The sequence below is a fragment of the Octopus bimaculoides genome, chromosome 27 (genome assembly GCF_046866305.1).
Source record: "Octopus bimaculoides isolate indiv1 chromosome 27, ASM4686630v1, whole genome shotgun sequence".
Lineage (NCBI taxonomy): Eukaryota > Metazoa > Mollusca > Cephalopoda > Octopoda > Octopodidae > Octopus > Octopus bimaculoides.
This window is the reverse complement of record NC_142954.1, coordinates 6,055,897-6,078,175: the sequence shown is the minus strand read 5'-3', so window position 1 is coordinate 6,078,175 and position 22,279 is coordinate 6,055,897. Positions and strand designations below refer to the sequence as shown.

At 38.1% G+C, this 22,279-nt stretch overlaps 1 protein-coding gene across 4 annotated transcripts in view; it reads right to left on the bottom strand.

The window, feature by feature from the left end:
• LOC106875651 (telomerase reverse transcriptase) overlaps positions 1–22,279 on the bottom strand; it is a 50,503-nt gene that overhangs the window by 1,942 nt on the left and 26,282 nt on the right. For 3 of the 4 annotated variants that reach the window (XM_089343639.1, XM_089343641.1, XM_089343640.1), the window contains exons 20-32: positions 22,050–22,143; positions 20,315–20,491; positions 19,246–19,320; positions 17,854–18,061; positions 16,540–16,641; positions 15,611–15,691; positions 14,720–14,789; positions 14,042–14,084; positions 12,400–12,529; positions 11,554–11,612; positions 10,121–10,167; positions 9,342–9,447; positions 7,604–8,567 (exon numbers count right to left, since the gene is read on the bottom strand). In XM_089343639.1, coding sequence (XP_089199765.1) covers positions 8,490–8,567; positions 9,342–9,447; positions 10,121–10,167; positions 11,554–11,612; positions 12,400–12,529; positions 14,042–14,084; positions 14,720–14,789; positions 15,611–15,691; positions 16,540–16,641; positions 17,854–18,061; positions 19,246–19,320; positions 20,315–20,491; positions 22,050–22,143 — 1,270 coding nt within the window. In that variant the 3' untranslated portion in view covers positions 7,604–8,489. Of the gene's footprint in view, positions 1–7,603; positions 8,568–9,341; positions 9,448–10,120; positions 10,168–11,553; positions 11,613–12,399; positions 12,530–14,041; positions 14,085–14,719; positions 14,790–15,610; positions 15,692–16,539; positions 16,642–17,853; positions 18,062–19,245; positions 19,321–20,314; positions 20,492–22,049; positions 22,144–22,279 lie in introns of those variants that run through there. The other variant, XR_016238691.1, reaches the window with a different exon arrangement.

The window sequence follows — 22,279 nt, the reverse complement described above, 5'->3', positions numbered from 1 at the left end:
CTTATGACCTCATGATTGTAAAGTGAATTTCTTAACCATGCGGTCATGATGAGAAGACCTTTAATCTGCTGATCGGAGACTAAACAGTCAACAATAGCAACGACAGCTGCATTTTAAATAATAAAATAAAATGGATCGGTAAAATGACGTACATGGTGAAAGTTTCAAAATGAGAACATAAAAGACATGAATCGGATGAAAAGAAGGTTAGCTGAAGAAAGGGTATATTTGGGAATATACCTATCTACTTACCTGTGGAAGTTCTCTACAATAGTTTTGATGTGCTGACTCCACAAGAAATCAAACCAAGGTGTACCATATGTGTTGGCGCTCCATCGCGTACGACGTTGAGGGTTCCAGTTGATCCGATCAACGGAACAGCCTGCTCGTGAAATTAACGTGCAAGTGGCTGAGCACTCCACAGACACGTGTACCCTTAACGTAGTTCTCGGGGGGGGGGGGATATTCAGCGTGACACAGTGTGACAAGGCTGACCCCTTTGAATTACAGGCACAACAGAAACAGGAAGAAAGAGTGAGAGAAAGTTGTGGTGGAAGAATACAGCAGGGTTCGCCACCATCCACTGCTGGAGCCGCGTTGGGCTTTAGGTGTTTTTCGCTCAATAAACACTCACAACGCCCGGTCTGGGAATCAAAACCGCGAGTCCGCTGCCCTAACCACTGGGCCATTGTGCCTCCACCAAGGTGTACCAGTACAAGAAAAAGAAAACAGAGAATTGTTGGAATTAGTTCCAAAATAGAAAAAATATCAAGCTTCCAGGGGAAGTAAATCTCTAAAAGGGGAGAAAACCCCCCACTTCCAACAAGACAATCTCAATCTCAAGAGGGAAGATGTTTTAGTGATAGACATTAACACCTTTGTGTGATTAAAAGGTGGCCTCATTGAACTCTTATAAAGGGTAACGTGTCTCGTTGAGACAAGAGGAAGGCGTTGGAGTCTCACATGTTGGTAGTCGGATGTTACGTCAGTGAATGCATTGCTTTACCCCCCCCCCCCCCACACACACTCTGTTAAATTCATATATCTGCAATGAAGGATATAAAATAGAATAACTTGGAAAATTTCTTCTCGCGTTCTTCAGGAATTCTATCACTTTTGATAAGAATAGAAAAATTATTAATTTCAATTTTCTTGTTGTAACTCTAAATTCAAATTCTGGCTTATATTGTCCCTTTTCACAAACCTGCAATAAGTAAAAAACTCTAACCATTCTAAATATATATAATGAATAGTCATGTTTGAAATATCTCTATCAAAATTTCAAATCTGTCAGCAAATGAAACAATTTTCAACGATAATGCTTCCGGTTATAAGGTGAACAGAAACGGGTATCATGGGAAGATAAAACACTGTTGTTGAAATCCTGAGCAAATTGCAGAAAGTCCTCGACTTGCTTAGAGAAAAAGACTTCCAGGCCAGATTCCGAAAATGGCAGGAATACTGGGTCCTGTGTTATTGCTGCACAAGGTGACTTCTTCAAAGGAGATGATATTAAAACTTAGGTAAATAAGTTATTCTTTATTAAACATGACTAATCTGGAGACCTTTTGATACTACCTTGTACATATATATATAGTTTATGTATATATTAATATTATCTCAGTTATTAAAACCTTTGATAATTTAAATACGTTAATAGTTACCAGAGGTAGCAAAATTACACTAAAAAACAAGATATCACAGCCGTTTTACAGGTAGAGATACCAAGTTAAAGTGATACATCTATATATAAAGTGATATATCTATATATATATATATATATATATATATATATATATATAGATGTATGTATATAAACATAAACGAGAGAGATTGAATTGAGTAAACATGCTTTATTGCATAATACTACAATTCTTTCATCTCCACTTTATGAGAAGATATTTACTCTTTTACATGTTTCTGCCATTAGATGGTGGCCATGCTAGGGTATCACCTTGAAGAATTCTAGTCAAACAAGTCGACTCCAACTTACCCCATCCCCAAAATTTTAGAACTTGTGCCTTCAGTAGAATGGATTATTATTATTTTCTTAATATTGTTGTTACCATCAATAGTAGAAGTGGTGTAGTAGTTGTTGGTGTTAAGATCATAACTACATAAATTACTAATATTCTATTATTGCCTTTCGGTACTTTACTAGTCTATTCAACTATGGGTAAATTTTATACAGATATTGTGTATTTTATCACACATAATCATTTATATGGAAGGTGAATCAAAACTTATTGGAACAGAAAACAAAAGTAATGAATAAACTTGTTCTTCATTGACTCTTTGTCTTCTTCTTTTACATATATATGTTCCAGAATTAATTATTTCAATGAAATTGGGCAAATTAAAAAAAAAAAAACTGACAGAATTTTATGTTTATCATTGGGTTGGTGCATAATTATTGTGGCTTTTTTCAACAAAAACAACATCACCATCGTTTAACGTCCGCTTTCCATTCTAGCATGGGTTGGACGATTTGACTGAGGACTGGTGAAACCAGATGGCTACACCAGGCTCCAATCTGATTTGGCAGAGTTTCTACAGCTGGATGCCCTTCCTAACGCCAACCACTCCTAGAGTGTAGTGGGTGCTTTTACGTGCCACCGGCACGAAGGCCAGTCAGGCGGTACTGGCAACGGCCGTTAAAAAAAATTTTTTAATGGTTATTCCGGAGCATAGTCACCATCTACTTCAATTTCTGCTTCCAATTTGCTTGGCAGACGGTCAGACCATCATTTAAAGATGTTTTTGTTAAATATTATTTTTTTGTTGAATAAAATTTGTTGAAAAAAAAGCCGTAATAATTATGCACCAACCCAATATTTAATTATGATACCAAAACAAATAGATTTATAAATCTCGCATCAAAACTTCATTGAAAATTATGAACACATGCTCCCTCTGTATCCCTGCAAGTTGCAAAACACATTTTGAAGCATTTTGCGAGTTACCTCCTGCACTGCGAATTGAATGCATTCTTTAAGTTCAGCTGAACTATCGCTGCATCCTGTGGGAGGAGGAAGAGAAAATGATCCTGGGCAAACTGAAAAAAATGCTGTCGTGTACAAATGAGTGGGATTCAAGAGGAATTAAAATAAAATTATAAAAAATTTTTTTTTAATTTATACACTTTTAACACACTGAAGATGAAGAACAAAAATAAAGTTAATTTTTTAACAAATTGTCTGATTTCACTGAAATAGTTAATTATGAGACCTCTTGTATATATATCTTGTATTTGTTTTAGTCGTTAGATGGCAGCCATGTTGGAGTACGACCTTGAATTTTTAATCAACCCCAGAACCTACTTATTCTATCTTTTGCCAAACTATTAAGTCATAGGGATGTAAAGACACCGACACTGGTTGTCAAGCAGTAGTTGGGAAACAAACACACAATTTTATATATTTATATACAATGGGCTTCTTTCAGTTTCTGTCTGCAAGAGGTTATAGTAGAAGACACTTGCCCTAGGTGCCATGTAATGGGACTGAACCTAGATCCATGTGATTGGAAAGCAGACTGTTGCCACACAGCCACATCTGTGCAGCGATATCAATTGAAAGGTATTGCAGAACGCATAACTGAATGATGAAGGAAACCCTAGAAATAATTTTATGTAAGGACAAATTAATTGATAAGCATTCTGGGGATATACTGTTTACTCTTTTACTTGTTTCAGTCATTTGACTGTGGCCATGCTGGAGCACCGCCTTTAGTCGAGCAAATCGACCCCAGGACTTATTCTTTGTAAGCCTAGTACTTGTTCTATCGGTCTCCTTTGCTAAGTTACGGGGACGTAAACACACCATCGGTTGTCAAGCGATGTTGGGGGGGGGGACAAACACAGACACATACATATATCATCATCGTTTAACGTCCGCTTTCCATGCTAGCATGGGTTGGACGGTTTGACTGAGGACTGGCGAACCAGATGGCTACACCGGACTCCAATCTGATCTGGCAGAGTTTCTACAGCTGGATGCCCTTCCTAACGCCAACCACTCTGAGAGTGTAGTGGGGGCTTTTTACGTGCCACCAGCACGAGGGCCAGTCAAGAGGAACCGGCATCAGCCACGCTGAAATGGTGCTTTTTACATGCCACTGGCACAAGAGCCAGTCCAGGGGTACTGGTAACGACCACGCTTGAATGGTGGTCAATCAATTCATCTTTTAAAATATACATTTTTATGTTTCTCTCCTCTGTATCCATTCCTCTCTCTCTCTCTGTTGTGCTGAGTCCAAAGTATTGCAATATTCTGGTAACTCAATTGCTTTATTGATCAAGTTACCCTAAATCCTCGAGTATAAATCCCCCCTTCCCCTTCTCTCCTTCGTGAAGCCGTGATGAAGGGAGTGGAAGGAAATGAACGTCACCAAGAGACGTTGCTATGGAGACAGGCGTTCGTTCTGAGATCGTCTGCGAATGGCTTCGAGACACCGAGTCTCAAAAACGACCAAAAATGGTCAAGAAAAGCCGAAAGCAAATTTAGGAAATAATCGATAAATTCGGCACAAAGGGCAGGTTTCACGTACAAACAAATTGCACAGGAGTGGCTGTGTGGTAAGTAGCTTGCTTACCAACGACATGGTTCCGGGTTCAGTCCCACTGCGTGGCCCCCTTTGGCAAGTGTCTTCTACTATAGCCTCGGGCTGACCAAAGCCTTGTGAGTGGATTTGGTAGACGGAAACTGAAAGAAGCCTGTCGTGTATATGTATATATATTTATATGTATGTGTGTTTGTGTGTCTGTGTATGTCCCCCCACCATCGCTTGACAACCGATGCTGGTGTGTTTACGTCCCCGTAACTTAGCGGTTCGGCAAAAAGAGACCGATAGAATAAGTACTAGGTTTCCAAAGAATAAGCCCTAGGGTCGATTTGCTCGACTAAAAGGCGGTGCTCCAGCATGGCCGCAGTCAAATGACTGAAACAAGTAAAAGAGTAACCGAATGCATCAGTTGTTGCACAACTTTGACATAAAAAAATATAATCCCCAAAACAACTTTTTAAGGCAATAAAAAGGGGTTAAAACTATAAATGTTTGACCCCGAGCTCAAAAACGAAATAAAAAAGTTCGTAGAAAAAAAAACTGGGAAAGAATTGGAACGAAAAGAAAAAAATGCACGCGCTGGCGAACGGGAGTGGGGTGGGGAGAGGACTCGGAACGTTCACATCGTCAGTCCATGGCCTCTGAACTAGAAATGTTTGACCCCGAGCTCAAAAACGAAATAAAAAGAATTAGTGTAAAACAACTTTGCTGGGGGGGGGGGGGGGAGAAATGCGCGCTCGCGCATATCTGTGTGTGTGTGTCTTTGTATCCGTGTTTGTCCCCTCCCACTGTCTGACTCTCTCTCTCTCCGTCTATCTATCCATCTATCTATCTATCTATCTATCTATTTATCTATGTATTTATCTTTCTGCCTGTCTACCGTAAATCCTTGAGTATAAATCTGCATTTTTTCTCCAAAATTTAATGGTCAAAATACCTAGGGCGTACGATATACGAGGTTGAAAATGAAAAATATTCGTAAGATCGCCATTTTGGCGATCTTACGGTTTCAGCTAAAACACATCGAATATAGAAAGGAGTTTGTCAGATTTCGTCTGAAGGAAAGAGAAAAATTTGTGGTGTAAGGGAGACAACTCTGTCATAGTTAACGTATGTGTGTGTTCATGTGCGTGTTTGTGTGAATGCGTGCGTTCATGTTCGTGTAAGTGCGTTCATGTGAATGCGTGCGTTCATGTTCGTGTACGTGTGTTTGTGTGAATGCGTGCGTATATGTTTGTGTGAATGCGTGCGTTCATGTTAGTGTATGTGTGAATGCGTGCGTTCATGTGTGTTTGTGTGAATGCGTGCGTTCATGTTCGTGTTTGTGTGAATGCATGCGTTCATGTTCGTGTATGTGTGAATGCGTGCGTTCATGTGCGTGTATGCGTGTTTGTGTTTGTATATATATATATATATATATATACGACGGGCTTCTTTCAGTTTCCGTCTACCTTGGTCGGCCCAAGGCTATAGTAGAAGACACTTACCCAAGGTGCCACGCAGTGGGACTGAACCCGGAACCATGTGGTTGGTAAGCAAGCTACTTACCACACAGCCACTCGTGCGCCCATACTTAAACTTAACCATAAACTAACTTTTATAGAATAATGAGGTTTAGGGAGTGGCAATATATGTGAGCAGGTGCTTGCATGAGTGTGTTTTAATTGCGAGTATAAAAACCTGAAATTTACAGGTCATCGTAGGGTCAACCAAATTCTAGCCTTTTACCTTTATAAAGATGGATAATTAAAAGTACTGAGTGTTTTGCAGAAAACTTTGGTTTTTGTTATTGTCCAACCCATGCTAGCATGGAAAGCGGACGTTAAACGATGATGATGATGATATAGGTTGAAATGAGATGATAGTAGAAGGCACATGCCCAAGGGACTGCACAAAGGGACTGAATTGAAACCACAAAGTTGCAAAGCAAATTTCTTAAGCACACAGCCATGCATATATCTGTTAGCAACTCTCAAAAGATAATTTTAAAAAGGCATTTATTTCTCAAATTTGATTTACATACTTTTGGGAAAAATCTGATTTTTGTAGATAAAAAAAGGGCAATTATTTATGTTACATTATTTACATTATTTACATTTGACGGATATTTGTCCTCATCTTGTTTGTTGTTAACACAACGTTTCGGCTGATATACCCTCCAGCCTTCGTCAGGTGTCTTGGGGGAAATTTCGAACCTGGGTTCTCATTCCTAACGACGTTACTATTATTAAAAGCACCCACTACACTCTCTGAGTGGTTGGCATTAGGAAGGGCATCCAGCTGTAGAAACTCTGCCAAATTAGATTGGAGCCTGGTGTTGCCATCCGGTTTCACCAGTCCTCAGTCAAATCGTCCAACCCATGCTAGCATGGAAAGCGGACGTTAAACGATGATGATGATGATGATGATTATTAATCAGGTCGCTGCCGTGAATCGAACTCGGAACCTTGGGGTTAGTAGCCCGCGCTCTTAACCACTACGCCATATGCCCGTGGGCAATTATGGGGTGAATTTTAAGGCTTATAAATCTATTAGAGAACCCAGGTTCGAAATTTCCCCAAGACACCTGACGAAGGCTGGAGGGTATATCAGCCGAAACGTTGTGTTAACAACAAACAAGATGAGGACAAATATCCGTCAAATGTAAATAATGTAAATAATTCCTCATCTCTTAAATATAGAACTGAATTATTTATGTGTTCCAGTTTATTGGACCCCCATCAGTGTACTATAGTTGCTGCTTTTACTGTATTGTTTTCCTCATTGTATTTTCAATTAATGATATTAGATAATGGAATCCTAGATATACTGTGTTACAAAGACAGGATGGTCATGGCTGAAAGGTCTTTGATCATGTCTATTTCATCAGGAGTGTCCTTGGACTAGAGAAATAAATCCACAAATTGCAAAGTCTTCTGAATATGCTGGATATATTGTTTTAGTAAATAAAGATTCTAATATTCAAAATAAATGGAAGTGGAGAGACAAGGTACTGAAGAGATTGCAAAAGTGCAATGAAATAATTTAACAAAAAACTATATAAATTAATAAAGGACTGAACCAGTGCGTGTGTTTATTACCGGCATAATGCCTCTCCCAAGGTTTAATAATATTGTTTGTGTTATTTAGAAAACTCAATATATTTAATATGCTTACTACAAAAGCTAAATTTGAAAATATATGTAAACAATTAAGAAGATTAATTGCTAGACATTAATGTAATTTCAAACTTAGATAATCAAAGATACATGTTTGTGCTACTGCATAATAATAATAATAATAATGATAATGATAATAAAGAAACTAAAAAAAAAAAAAAAAAAAATGGACAAACTTCACCATAGAAAAACATTTTTGGCAAGGTAAGCAGACTCCTAACTGAAATCTGGTTGTAATAATCCCAATTGTACAGTTTATCAGAAAAATAGTAAATTGATAAATTTTAATATAGGTTAAGATACAGTAACTGACAGCAAAGATTAGGTAAAGAACTGATCCAACTCACTTTAACTCTTGAAATATTGGAGAACAAATTAATCCTATTTCTTTCTCAAAACACACACAACAGCAGACTTCATTACTGTTTTTATACCAACATTTGGTAAATCAATTGATATATCCAATTCTTCTTATTTATTATTTCTGTAATTTAATTGTTACCATTCTTCTGTTTGATAATTTTGGATAAAATTTCATTTTTTACTTTGGTCAAAATTTCGTTTTTTACTTTGGTCATTTTCTTAAGATGGTAGTTCTTTTCAGCACATTTGGTCAAAATTCTATTTTCCCCTTTGGAAATATCAAATTTTCAACTCTTTTATTTGGTAACTGTGGTCAGTATTTCAACATGTTCATTTGTCAAGTTTGCTTTTCTTAGTTCTCCAGGTTGGTACAATTATAGATATTCTGGAAAGTTCCTCAGTGTCTCAGTCTAAGATGTTCTTGAAATGATCTGAAACACCAGATTCCTTCACTTCCATAAACAGTTTGTATCTCTTCTTGCTCTGATATATGATAAAAATATTTTTAAAACAAAAATAAATGAAAATAATTATTTAAATCATTTACACATACACCACACATACTACACACACACACACCACAGGTACACTATTGTGTACCTGTGGAAAATCCATAAGTAATACCTGTTCAGTTTTACTGTAATTAATTAAAGGGGTCACTTCAATAAAATATGTTTCTTTTTATTATTTAATAAATTAACAAAATGTCCCTATAAATGTAAATACATAATGATATATAACTTATACATGGCCACTTTAGTCTCCACTGGTGACTTTATCATTTACTTGTTTCAGTTATTGGGCCATGGCCATGCTAGGGCACCACCTTGAAGAGTTTACTCAAACAAATCAGCCCCAATACATACTGGTCCCTTCTGACGAACCACTAAGTTACACAGGTGTAAACAAACCAACACTAGTAGTCAAGGGGTAGTGGTGGGGAACAAAAGAAACAAAGACATACACACACACAGTTTCCATCTATCAAATTCACTCAAAAGGCATTGGTTGGTCCCAGCTACAACAACAACAACAGCAACGACGACGACGAAAAATACCTTAAGAATGAGAACCCAGGTTTGAAATCTCCCCAAGACACCTGATGAAGGCTGGAGGGTATATCAGCCGAAACGTTGTGTTAACAACAAAGAAGATGAGGACAAATATCCGTCAATTGTAAATAATGTGTTATTGTGTCATTTCATTGTTTTTAACATAGTAAAGTCTGATTCACAATACTACCGTGTTGGAACTTACCAGGAGGTGTTTTGTCTGAGTAAAATACATCTGCAGCAGGTTACGAAGTTTGTGATATTGACTGCAATTGCAGGACAGTTTAAGATCAAATGCCATGAAACACAACCTACATCAGGATAGAAAGATGAAAATAAAGCGGATTGTAACCCATTTATAACCATATTTCAATTGAAATACACTGCACTTGTTTCAAATAATTTTGAAAATAATGAAGAATTTATTTAAGAAATGTCAGGCACAAGAGTGGATGAGTGGTAAGAAGCTTGATTCGCAACCACATGGTTCCAGGTTCAGTCCCGCTGTGTGGCATCTTGAGCAAGTGTCTTCTACTATATGAAATTTTTACAAATTGATATTAATAACTATTAGTCATTAAATAATCTTATTCTTAACAAAGATTTTAGTTTTGCTATGAAAAATTCTAATTTTAATAAAAAAAATTGATATAAATTGATGGTGAAAAGAACATCATCCCTATAAAATCCATCTCTTACTTCAGAAAATTCTCTATGTACACAGTTAAGAATGTAAATGCCCCCTAAATCAGTTACTGGTGCAGGCTTGCTGGACCCCAAAATAATGTTGAAATTAGTGGATCTGTCAGTCCTAGCCCAGTACTTTCCACTGAATTCTGTTATGGAATGTACTAGACTAGGCTGATAGACTTGATAATTTTGACATTACTGTAGGGTCAAGTAACTGATACAATGAGAAAGAGAAAATTTGCACATATGCATGTGTGTGTTGGGCAGGTGTATGCTAATGAAATTTCTACATACCATTTATTCTCTAGTTTGTTCAGTGGGTAGCAGATTGTGCCATTCATCTGTAAAATGATAACAACAGTATTAATAACAACCAGCAGTAGCCCCCCCCCCCCCACCTTGGAAATGTGTGCCCCTTGTGCATATACTGTAAACCATTATCACCTTCATCATTAGTTTTAGATTGGTAGAATCAACAGAGCGACAAACAAAATGCCAAGATGTACTTAGTCATATTCTTCACTTTCTGGAGTTCTAATATTGCCAAGGCCATCTTTTGCTTTCATGTTTCTGGGATTGGGGAAGGGGATGTGTATCTCTTAAAACCAGTACCAGTCATATATTGAATGCGAGTAAATCAGTTACATCTCTTTCCTACTTTGACAAGTCTTTAAGAAATGACTGGTATTAATCATTAACACTATAGAGTATTTGAAAACTAGGTTTTGGGGCTGCTTTGAGAAAATTCATAGTAATGGCATTCTGCCGATTCCAACCATTTTCAGACAACTCTGTCGATTTTTCCATAAGTATAAGAAGGGATTTTGTTTATATGTGTTTGACTTTCATATCTGAAGACAACATAGCAGGTGAGAGGTTCCAATTAATATCATTGGTGTTAACAAATCATTGTTGCTACTCAGGTGGAATGCTTTTCAGGTAAAAAATGAAGGCACATCTTTAGTTTACCAAAACATTCAATGAACTGATGAGGAAGCCTAAGTAACCTGCTAAAAATAGTAACCAAATCCCACTTAAACCACTGAAGTCTCTTAAAAGAATAGAACATATTCGACAATGTAGTGCTAGATATGCTAAAAGAAATTTGGATGGTCACAGATGGAAAACCTTTTAGTCATAAATCTACTTGATCAGAACTGACCTATGGTTAAAAAAACACCTAAAGCTCCATGAGGCTCCGGCAGGGGATGGTGGCGAACCCTGCTGTACTCTTTCACCACGACTTTCTCTCACTCTTTCTTCCTGTTTCTGTTGTGCCTGTAATTCAAAGGGTCAGCCTTGTCACACTGAATATCCCCGAGAACTACGTTAAGGGTGCACGTGTCTGTGGAGTGCTCAGCCACTTGCACGTTAATTTCACGAGCAGGCTGTTCCGTTGATCAGAGCAACTGGAACCCTCGACGTCGTAAGCGACGGAGTGCCAACAATGAAGGCCTACATACTATTCATATCTTTTTTATTATTGTTCTAGTCATTTGTTCTTAATTTCATCATGTTTTTATCTAAAAGTCTGCCACAAAAGGGAATGAATGACAAGAAAAATCAGCATATCTTTGGCAGCCATTTGAGTAAAATCTGTATGTGATAGGACAAAAACTAAAAACAAGTAGACAATCATCATTTACTTCATTTAAAAATGCATGTAACCATTGGCCTAACCCTCACCACTCATCTATTTCCTTATATTAATGTCTGAACATACTGACCTTTATCATATAATAATATATTTGTTGTTCGAAATAGTCAGCAATTTCTTCAATGCATTCTGGAAATATATTTGTATAACACAATAAAATAAGCACATACATACATACATATATAAATGTGTGTGTGTGTGTGTGTGTGTATATATATATATATTCTTTTATTCTTTTACTTGTTTCAGTCATTTGACTGTGGCCATGCTGGAGCACCACTTTTAGTCGAACAAATTGACCCCCAGGACTTATTCTTTGTAAGCCTAGTACTTATTCTATCGGTCTCTTTTTTGCCAAACTGGGAAACATGTCTAGCCATGGGAAATATTACCCTACTTGGAAACAGGTGAGGGTTGGTGACATAGTGGGTGTAGAAAATCCATTACAACAAGTTCTGTCTGGCTCAAGCAAGCATGGAAAAGGTGTCCTAACAGTGTAGCTAAGAAATTAATTTTGCATCATATGGTTCCAGTTTCAATTCCACTGCATGGCACCTTGGCTATGTTTCTTCTATGATAGCTTTAGGTTGACCAATGCCTTGCAAATGGAATTTGGTAGATGGAAACTATGCAGAAGCCTTTTCTATACAAATGTGTTGTGCATATACACAGATGTGTATTTATGTGTACTCAAGTTGTAACACTAGGATTGTTTTGAATTTTATCTCTTTATGTTTTAGGTATATCATAAACATGGTTGATATGATACTTAGATCAATATGATCAATTAAAATTTTGAAAGCAGTGCTCTAGTATGGCCACACGCCAATGACAGAAATCATTATCAATAAAAAGAATAAATTTAAAAAAAGCCAATATAAAGCAATAAAGAGAAATTATTTTTGAAAAAGCTTACCGAAGAAGAAATTTAGATTTGCTGCCACACGTCTGTTAGAGGGTAATCTGCAGACATGAGTATGGAATCGGCAAGCAATCAGGTAGAAGATATCAAAGACATTGTTGATGATTGTTCCAAGAGTGTTGATCTAGAGTAAAGTGAAAATAAGTAAATAAAAATAAATAAAGAAGAAAAAAATAAAATGTATAAACATTTCTGTTACAGCATGGCAGCTCTTTATTTACTGAGTCAGGAGGAAGGGGGCAGTATCCATAACATTTGCAATTTAAACCCAGGTCAACTTTGGGCTGGTAAATCTATTGTAATGATTCCAATGGGATTGCTCATTCCTAGGTAATGTGGTTAGCCAGGACCCAAACTCTACTTGAGTGCTCGTACAGTACTCGCTTGGATAATTTATCCCTATATACTCATCGTGTGCATATATATATATATATATAAAGGAAAATGAAAAATAAGGCAGAATGCTAAACTGGAAGTATATTTTAATAAAGATTTCTCTAACCGGCTCTCATTGCATAGCAAATTTTCAAGAAGAAGGAGAATGAAAATGTTTTTTTACAAAGAAGTACAAAATGAAGAAAATAATATATAAAAAAATAAATATACCAATACATTATATTGTCTTTGAGCTTTTAAAGTTCAATGGTAATTCATGTATATAATGGTTGGAAAAATAAGGATGCATGAAGATTGAGAGTTGTGTTAGGTTTAAAAAAAGGGTTAAAAGTTTGTGTTAAGCAGGAAGTGTGGAGTCAAAACAGGAAGTGTGTGTAAGGGGATACAAATCTCTTTAGTTGGAGTTATGGACTCTCTTTCAACAGGAAGTTTATGTCTGTTCCTAAAGAAATAAGGTCACTGAGGGGTATGTGTGTTAAGAAATGGTTGGAATCTTTTCATAGAGAAACTTAACACAAACTTTTAACATATATATATATGTTGAAAATTTGCTTCGCAATGAAAGCCGGTTAGAAATCTTTATTAAAATATGCTTCCAGTTTAGCATTCTGCCTTATTTTTCATTTTCCTATTATTTCTCCACGTGCGGTTAACACAACCCCCCTATTTACTGACTTATATATATATGTGTATGTATATATATAAATATATATATATATATATATATATATATATATATATATATCCTCTTACTCTTTTACTTGTTTCAGTCATTTGACTGTGGCCATGCTGGAGCACCGCCTTTAGTCGAGCAAATCAACCCCAGGACTTATTCTATGGAAGCCTAGTATTTATTCTATTGGTGTCTTTTGCCGAACTGCTAAGTTACGGGGACGTAAACACACCAGCATCAGTTGTCAAGCGATGTTGGGGGCGGGGGACAAACTCAGACACACAAACATATACACACACACATACATATATATATATATATATATATATATATACGACAGGCTTCTTTCAGTTTCCGTCTACCAAATCCACTCACAAGGCTTTGGTCGGCCCGAGGCTATAGTAAAAGACACTTGCCCAAGGTGTCACGCAGTGGGACTAAACCCAGAACCATGTGGTTGGTAAGCAAGCTACTTAACACACAGCCACTCCTGCGCCTATGTTATGATGTTGATGATGATGATGATGCAACTATTTACTGTGATGTAAACTAAATTGAAAAGCTTACCTCCTGATCCACAAATATAAGCTGACATTTTGGTTGCATGAACCTAAAATGAAAAGAACAAATATCCTTGAATGAAACAAATCTCTTATCACCTTTCAGACACAAAATACACAAATGTTCATGCAGAAATGCACATAGATATAGTCATAAACATTTAAACACACACACACACACAGAGTCCATTATCCCTCTAGTATATTGTTTAAAGTAAAGTGGATAAGTCTAGGAAACTGAACCTCCTCATTGGATCTATTTTCAACTAGGAGCATTTACTATTTTACTTGACGTTTGTAGAGGAACATTTGAAGGCTCTCAGAAATTAGTGAGATTGATATTATTGTTACATTTGAATTATTGGAAGTCAGCATTTGTAGGAAAGCCATGAGCAGGGAGGAGATTCTAGAGTGTCAATGTATAGTTAGTGGCTAGATTGAGTCTGGAGTGGAAGCGCAATGGCCCAGTGGTTAGGGCAGCAGACTCGCGGTCATAGGTTCGCGGTTTCGATTCCCAGACCGGGCGTTGTGAGTGTTTATTGAGCGAAAACACCTAAAAGCTCCACGAGTCTCTGGCAGGGGATGTAGCAGCTGTATGATGTCTGACACATTGCAGGGTTCCTGTCACCTAACTACTCCACTCATACACCGTATCACTTACTCAGAAACTGAAAGACTGGTTTACCTAAGTAAGCATTCTTGTAAATTAACTCCAGGATGATGTGAAAGGCCGGCGGAAACAGTGTCCGAAATAGCTGTAAATAAATAAATAATAGTAATAATAATAATTTCTTTTCTTTGCCACCAGGGTGAAGGATGAGAGGAACAATACAAAGACAGACATAAAGTGTGGGCATTTACATATAAGGAAAGGATTTAGAAAAATAAAGCATACAAGGTATACATTAAAAGAAGAGACGTATACATAGTATATGACAGTAAGAGAATTAAAAGAAAAAGGTGATAGTGATGGGGTCCTCCTCATACAGGAGGACATCTATGGATAATCAAGAAACTCCATTCAAGATCTCCCTTAATACCAAGGGCAAGTGCCCTCTCCAACCAGACTACCAGCGACAAACACCAAACTTTTCACTAACACCTTGGCCAAAATCTTAAACTGTGTTCTGCAGAGTTACGGGCTGAAAATTCTCTAGCTTGTCCCCATTGTCAGTGTCCTTTCCGCAGCAGTGTCACCACACCCCAGCTAACAGCACTAGGAGTTCTGTTCTGCTGCCAGTTACTGTAGACGTATGCCAAGAAGATGCCAAACAAATCTGGCATGAATACAGTATGAATACCGGCATGCATACAGTACGCCTGGTATGCATGAATATCAAATGTGAGTGTGGAGGAGAGTTTCATAACTCTCTGAGCACCTCAGACAAGTCAAATTGATGGCAGCTCTGCTTTGTGGTAGACTTCCAAATTGGAAACACATAACCTTGCCCTAATAAGAGTGCAGTTGGGCTACAGACTTTCCAAAGTTGTCTACAATCCCTAACTCGATCTGTAAGTCTCCCAAAAGAATATTGTTTAATTACAATCATGCTAAAAAGAATCATGTTATACTCACAGATTCCACAGTATCTGGAATAATCCTTCATAATCTCAAGAGATGTCATGTTAATCAGCAAACCACACCATGGTATCATATCTGAAATAATGTATAGAACAAAGAGTGATAGGTGGTGGTGGTTGTTGTTGTTGTTGTTGGTGGTGGTGGTGGTGGCAGTGGTAGTGACAATGATAGTGGCAGTGATGATGGTACAATGATAGCAGAAGTGGGAGAGATATTGAATGAAAGAGATATTGCTGCTAAGGTGCTGAATTGGTACAGTCATGCTAGCATGGGTTGGACGATTTGACTAAGGACTGGTGAAACCAGATGGCTACACCAGGCTCCAATCTGATTTGGCAGAGTTTCTACAGCTGGATGCCCTTCCTAACGCCAACCACTCTGAGGGTGTAGTGGGTGCTTTTACGTGTCACCGGCACGAAGGCCAGTCGAGCGGTACTGGCAACGGCCACGCTCAAAATGGTGCATTTTACGTGCCACCCGCACAAGAGCCAGTCCAGGGGCACTGGCAACAACCTCGCTCGAATGACTTTTCACGTGCCACCGATCTTGGATATTCCATGGGGCCAAGAGTGACAATGTCTGCTTGAAATTGCATAGGTACTTACAACAATTAGTGCTGTACATACTATCATACTTACAAGTGACAGCTACAGCTTGTGTGTGTGTGCATGCGCACATACATGTGAATTTGTGCATCAAACAAATGAGATTATTGCAGTATTTAAATTTTTAGTTGTCTCTTTCTACGAAAGGTGGACCAGCCATTCAGTAAATAATGACAGCTAAAACAAGCCCCAAGTTAAGTCCTTGTAGGTACAAACAAAGACTAAAACTCTTCAAGAATGTGTCTGCCTGAGTCGAAACACTGAAACAATCAGTAAAAGAAATATAAAGAAATAATTTTTAAGAAATGGTCAACTTACCTGTCTGTTTAAGACGCTGTAACCAACCGTATTTCTGATGATTATAGTGGAAATTGATGAACAGTTTGTCATGTTGAATGTGACAATTATACTTGGAGACACCTGAAATAACACTGCTTTTATCATTTTCAAGTTTAATTTTTCTGTGTTGAATGGGTTGGGCAAAATTACTCCAGGAAGGAGATCCATCACCAGATCCCTTTCTTGAAACCAACCCATTTTTAAAATTATTTTTCGAGTAATGTACTTTATTCCATGTCTTTTCCCACCTAATCACCAAGTTGCTGGACTTTTTCTTTATGTGCAACATAACATCCCATCTAGTAGCAACGAAAACATACCCACACACACACTTTCCTTCCAGGTACTGAAAACAGTCCCCTAACCATCTAGTCACTCTTCCTATCAAGTCCATAACTTTAGGCTACTACGATCAATGCTGACACAATGAAAAGTAGGTCTGTAGAGATTGCAAAAATGCTAGAGCAGAGGCATGTAAATGTTTTGCATGCAGGGTGTATGATGGAGATGGTAGGGGCCTCAACTAAACTCCTACTAGGCAAGGAACAAAGCTATAAATTCTTTTGGGTAGTGATGGTGTGGTTAGAGTAGGCATAGTATTTTTTTATTCAATTTTTTTAGTTCGTTATGATATGTGGTTTGCACCTGAAGAATATGTTTGAGTATTTCTCAACATATGAAACTATTAGTAGTGCTTAAATATATATGCTGCACTCTTTAAATAAGTAAAATCTATCTTTCACCAGATGGAGAACTTTTTTTTTGTTGAATTTTCTATCATGGAACAGTACATTATATATGTGGAGGCGCAATGGCCGAGTGGTTAGGGAAGCGGACTCGCGGTCATAGGATCGCAGTTTCGATTCCCAGACCGAGCGTTGAGTGTTTATTGAGTGAAAACACCTAAAGCTCCACGAGGCTCCGGCAGGGGATGGTGGCGAACCCTGCTGTACTCTTCCACCACAACTTTCTCTCACTCTTACTTCCTGTTGTGCCTGTAATTCAAAGGGGCCAGCCTTGTCACACTGTGTCACGCTGAACATCCCCGAGAACTACGTTAAGGGTACACGTGTCTGTGGAGTGCTCAGCCACTTGTACGTTAATTTCTCGAGCAGGCTGTTCCGTTGATCGGATCAACTGGAACCCTCGACGTCGTAAGCGACGGAGTGCCAACAACTCCTTCTATGCAACTATCCAAACACATATGTACTGCATTACACAATCTATCTTGTCATCATATGTCTACAAATTGAAGAATGAAAAAACAAAGAAATACAAGCAAAAAGCAATCACCGGTGAGGAATGTCTCCAGGAAGTTCACTGCCCTTGACTCGTCTGGTGTGACAAATAAGTAGTCATCTACCAACCGCATCATCAGATCATCACTTTTCCCTTTCAGCATGGTTTTTTCCATGTGGCCATAATAGAAACTACATAGCAGTGTTGACAGAACAGAGCCCTGGCTGATACCTATTTGCTGCAAGTAATATCTGGAATTAATCTGTTGGAAAGAAAAAACAATGGATGACAAACCCCTTCCAGCATCATAAGGGTAGCAAAAATTGAAGGAATAAATTATTAAAAAAATAATCTTTTTAAAGGGAGTGGCTGTGTGGTAAGTAGCTTGCTTACCAACCACATGGTTCTGGGTACAGTCCCACTGCGTGGCACCTTGGGCAAGTGTCTTCTACTATAGCCTTGTGAGTGGATTTGGTAGACGGAAACTGAAAAGAAGCCCGTCGTATATATGTATATATATATATATATATATATATATATATATATATGTATGTGTGTCTGTGTTTGTTCCCCCAACATCGCTTGACAACCGATGCTGGTGTGTTTACGTCCCCGTAACTTAGCGGTTCGGCAAAAGTGACCGATAGAATAAGTACTAGGCTTACAAAAGAATAAGTCCTGGGGCCGATTAGCTCGACTAAAAGGTGGTGCTCCAGCATGGCCACAGTCAAGTGACGGAAACAAATAAAAGAATAAAAAAGAGTATAAGATACATGTATTTGGCCCATTAAAATACTATTTGCTTTGCTTTAGGAACATATTATCCCCCGCTTCTCCCGCATGCATGTGTGCACTCTCCCTCTGTATTCAGCATGTGTATGAGAGAGAGAGAGAGAGAGAGAGAGAGTAAACGCATTCTCACAGCTCAATGTTCCTTTAATGAAAGTTTCTTTTTTCATAAGATACTTTTAGGTTCAGTTGAATACATGTGTATTTACATACTCTTTTTACTCTATTTACTTGTTTCAGCACTTTTAGTCGAGCAAATCGACCCCAGGACTTATTCTTTGGAAGCCTAGTACTTATTCTATTGGTCACTTTTTGCCGAACCGCTAAGTTACGGGGACGTAAACACACCAGCATCGGTTGTCAAGCGATGTTGGGGGGACAAACACAGACACACACATATATATATATATACATATATATACGACGGGCTTCTTTCAGTTTCCGTCTACCAAATCCACTCACAAGTCTTTGGTCGGCCCGAGGCTATAGTAGAAGACACTTGCCCAAGGTGCCACGCAGTGGGACTGAACCCAGAACCATGTGGTTGGTAAGCAAGCTACTTACCACACAGCCACTCCTGCGCCTATATGCATAACTTTTAAAATCTCCTGAAAATGAAATCAAGGTATGAAGAATTAACAATAAAAATCTTTAAACCTTAACGATGTTTCTGACGACATGACTGTAGAGTTTTGATAGTAGCTCAGATGCCTCTAAATTCTCATATTCAACCTGAATAAAAAAAAAACAAATTAAAATAGAAACATTAAAATATTTGTTTCCTTTATTAATGAAAATTACAAAAGTTGTTCACTGTTAGTTAATTCGCTGCTTTCTTCCAAGGAATCTAATGCTCTTAGCTTAGACTTTCCTTGGGGGCTGGCCAGATTGGAGCAATATCGAGAATAACCAGCCAAAATTGCAAGGATAATCTGGATCTCGACTGAAGAAAGAAAACTCCGAATGACCACACACACGCATATATACATATATATACACACACATATATATACACACATACATATATATAGACAAATATATATACACATGTATTTTGGGGAAACTTTATTTCAGTTAGTGTATTTTATATATATGTGTGTGTATATAAATATATATATATATATATATATATATATATTTCATTTCATTTCATTTCAAAGTTTCAGCTCAGAGCTGCGGCCATGCTGATGCACATAAAAACAAATAATAAATGAGTATATGCATATATACGCACAGGTATGTGCACACCTACGTCTACCTGTATATATAGGTGCATATCTGGGTACAGGACATTGCAAACAAAACGTAGACAAGAAAATAATAATAACCAGAGTACAGAAAACACACAAGCCACATAGAGAACATTTTCCTTCATCAGCTACCCCCGTTTTAACACCGGCGTTTCGAAGAGTTGGGCTATATATATATATATAAATGAGTGTGTGTGTGTTTGACAGTAATGATGCTTATGTCCTGTACAAACAATAAGTCCCAAAGTTTAGTCGTTTGATATGCAAAGAGTAATGGAACACCTTACTTGAAAAACAAATAAGGGTTGGTGTCAGGAAGGGCATCCAGTCGTAGAAAACTTCCTCAATAAGTTTACCCATACCAGCTATTTAATTTTTAATTAACTTTTGAATGCTGCTTGCCAGGTAGTTTCAGGTTGGGAGAAAGGATTCTGATTAAAAATACAAAAAAAAAAAAAAGGGGCAGGGGACCTTACTTTATCTGTTATGATGACATTATGTAATTTACGCTTCCGGATCATGGAGTGGATGAATTTCCTGAAGTCAACTTCCCAATGGTCGAAATCTTGGGCACATATTACAAATTTACGCTTTGGCCTTTTCTTGGCTAAATATACCATTCCATATTTGCGAAGAATGAAATTACCAGAACCCTGAAAGTAAGAAAGGAATACTGACAACACAACGAAGTGGGAGTTCTTTGTGATATGTACTCCAGCATAACACATAAATTCTATATATTCTCATTTAAAAAAAAAAAGTTTGACCCCCCCCCCCAATAGCACATTATTGACCAAATCAAGTTAACTCATAAAAAGAAAAATAGGTACACATCTACACATCTAGCTGTGCAGTTAAGAAGTTAGCCTTGCAACCATGTCGTTCTAGGTTCAGTTCCACTGTGATGCACATCACATTATGGAGCAAGTTTCTTATTTCTTTATTGCCCACAAGGGGCTAAACACACAGGGGACAAACAAGGACAAACAAACGGATTAAGTCGATTACATTGACGCCAGTGCGTAACTGGTACTTAATTTATTGACCTCGAAAGGATAAAAGGTAAAGTCGACCTCGGTGGAATTTGAACTCAGAACGTAGCGGCAGACGAAATACCGCTAAGCATTTCGCCCGGCGTGCTGACGTTTCTTATTTCTTTATTGCCCACAAGGGGCTAAACATAGAGGCGACAAACAAGGACAGACAAACGGATTAAGTCGATTACATTGACCCCAGTGCGTAACTGGTACTTAATTTATTGACCCCAAAAGGATAAAAGGCAAAGTCGACCTCGGCGGAATTTGAACTCAGAACGTAGCGGCAGACGAAATACCGCTAAGCATTTCGCCCGGCGTGCTGACGTTTCTTATTTCTTTATTGCCCACAAGGGGCTAAACATAGAGGCGACAAACAAGGACAGACAAACGGATTAAGTCGATTACATTGACCCCAGTGCGTAACTGGTACTTAATTTATTGACCCCAAAAGGATAAAAGGCAAAGTCGACCTCGGCGGAATTTGAACTCAGAACGTAGCGGCAGACGAAATACCGCTAAGCATTTCGCCCGGCGTGCTGACGTTTCTTATTTCTTTATTGCCCACAAGGGGCTAAACATAGAGGCGACAAACAAGGACAGACAAACGGATTAAGTCGATTACATTGACCCCAGTGCGTAACTGGTACTTAATTTATTGACCCCAAAAGGATAAAAGGCAAAGTCGACCTCGGCGGAATTTGAACTCAGAACGTAGCGGCAGACGAAATACCGCTAAGCATTTCGCCCGGCGTGCTGACGTTTCTTATTTCTTTATTGCCCACAAGGGGCTAAACATAGAGGCGACAAACAAGGACAGACAAACGGATTAAGTCGATTACATTGACCCCAGTGCGTAACTGGTACTTAATTTATTGACCCCAAAAGGATAAAAGGCAAAGTCGACCTCGGCGGAATTTGAACTCAGAACGTAGCGGCAGACGAAATACCGCTAAGCATTTCGCCCGGCGTGCTGACGTTTCTGCCAGCTCCCCGCCTTATTTCTTACTGAGTTGCAACCAATCAGCAGCTTTATATGCATGTGTGTGTTAGTATATAATCTATTAAGTTAATATTAGGTCCTTTGTTAGAGTTTATTACTAAATACACATATATGTGCATACTACCACACTATCACACACTCCCATGCTAAAACGCATACCTGCACATAACTCACCTGCTTCAAGGCATCTGTAATTATCTCCATCAAAACATCATGTTTCATAGAGTCGTAACACTTTTTTATATCCACTTTAACAAAATATAAAAACCTGCAAGAAATAAACACCAACAATTTAACGAATCATTATTGAGAAAGGTAGCAAGCTGGCAGAATCGTTAGCAGAATCGTTAGCACCCCCGGAAAAAAATGCTTAGCAGCATTTCGTCCGTCTTCATGTTCTGAGT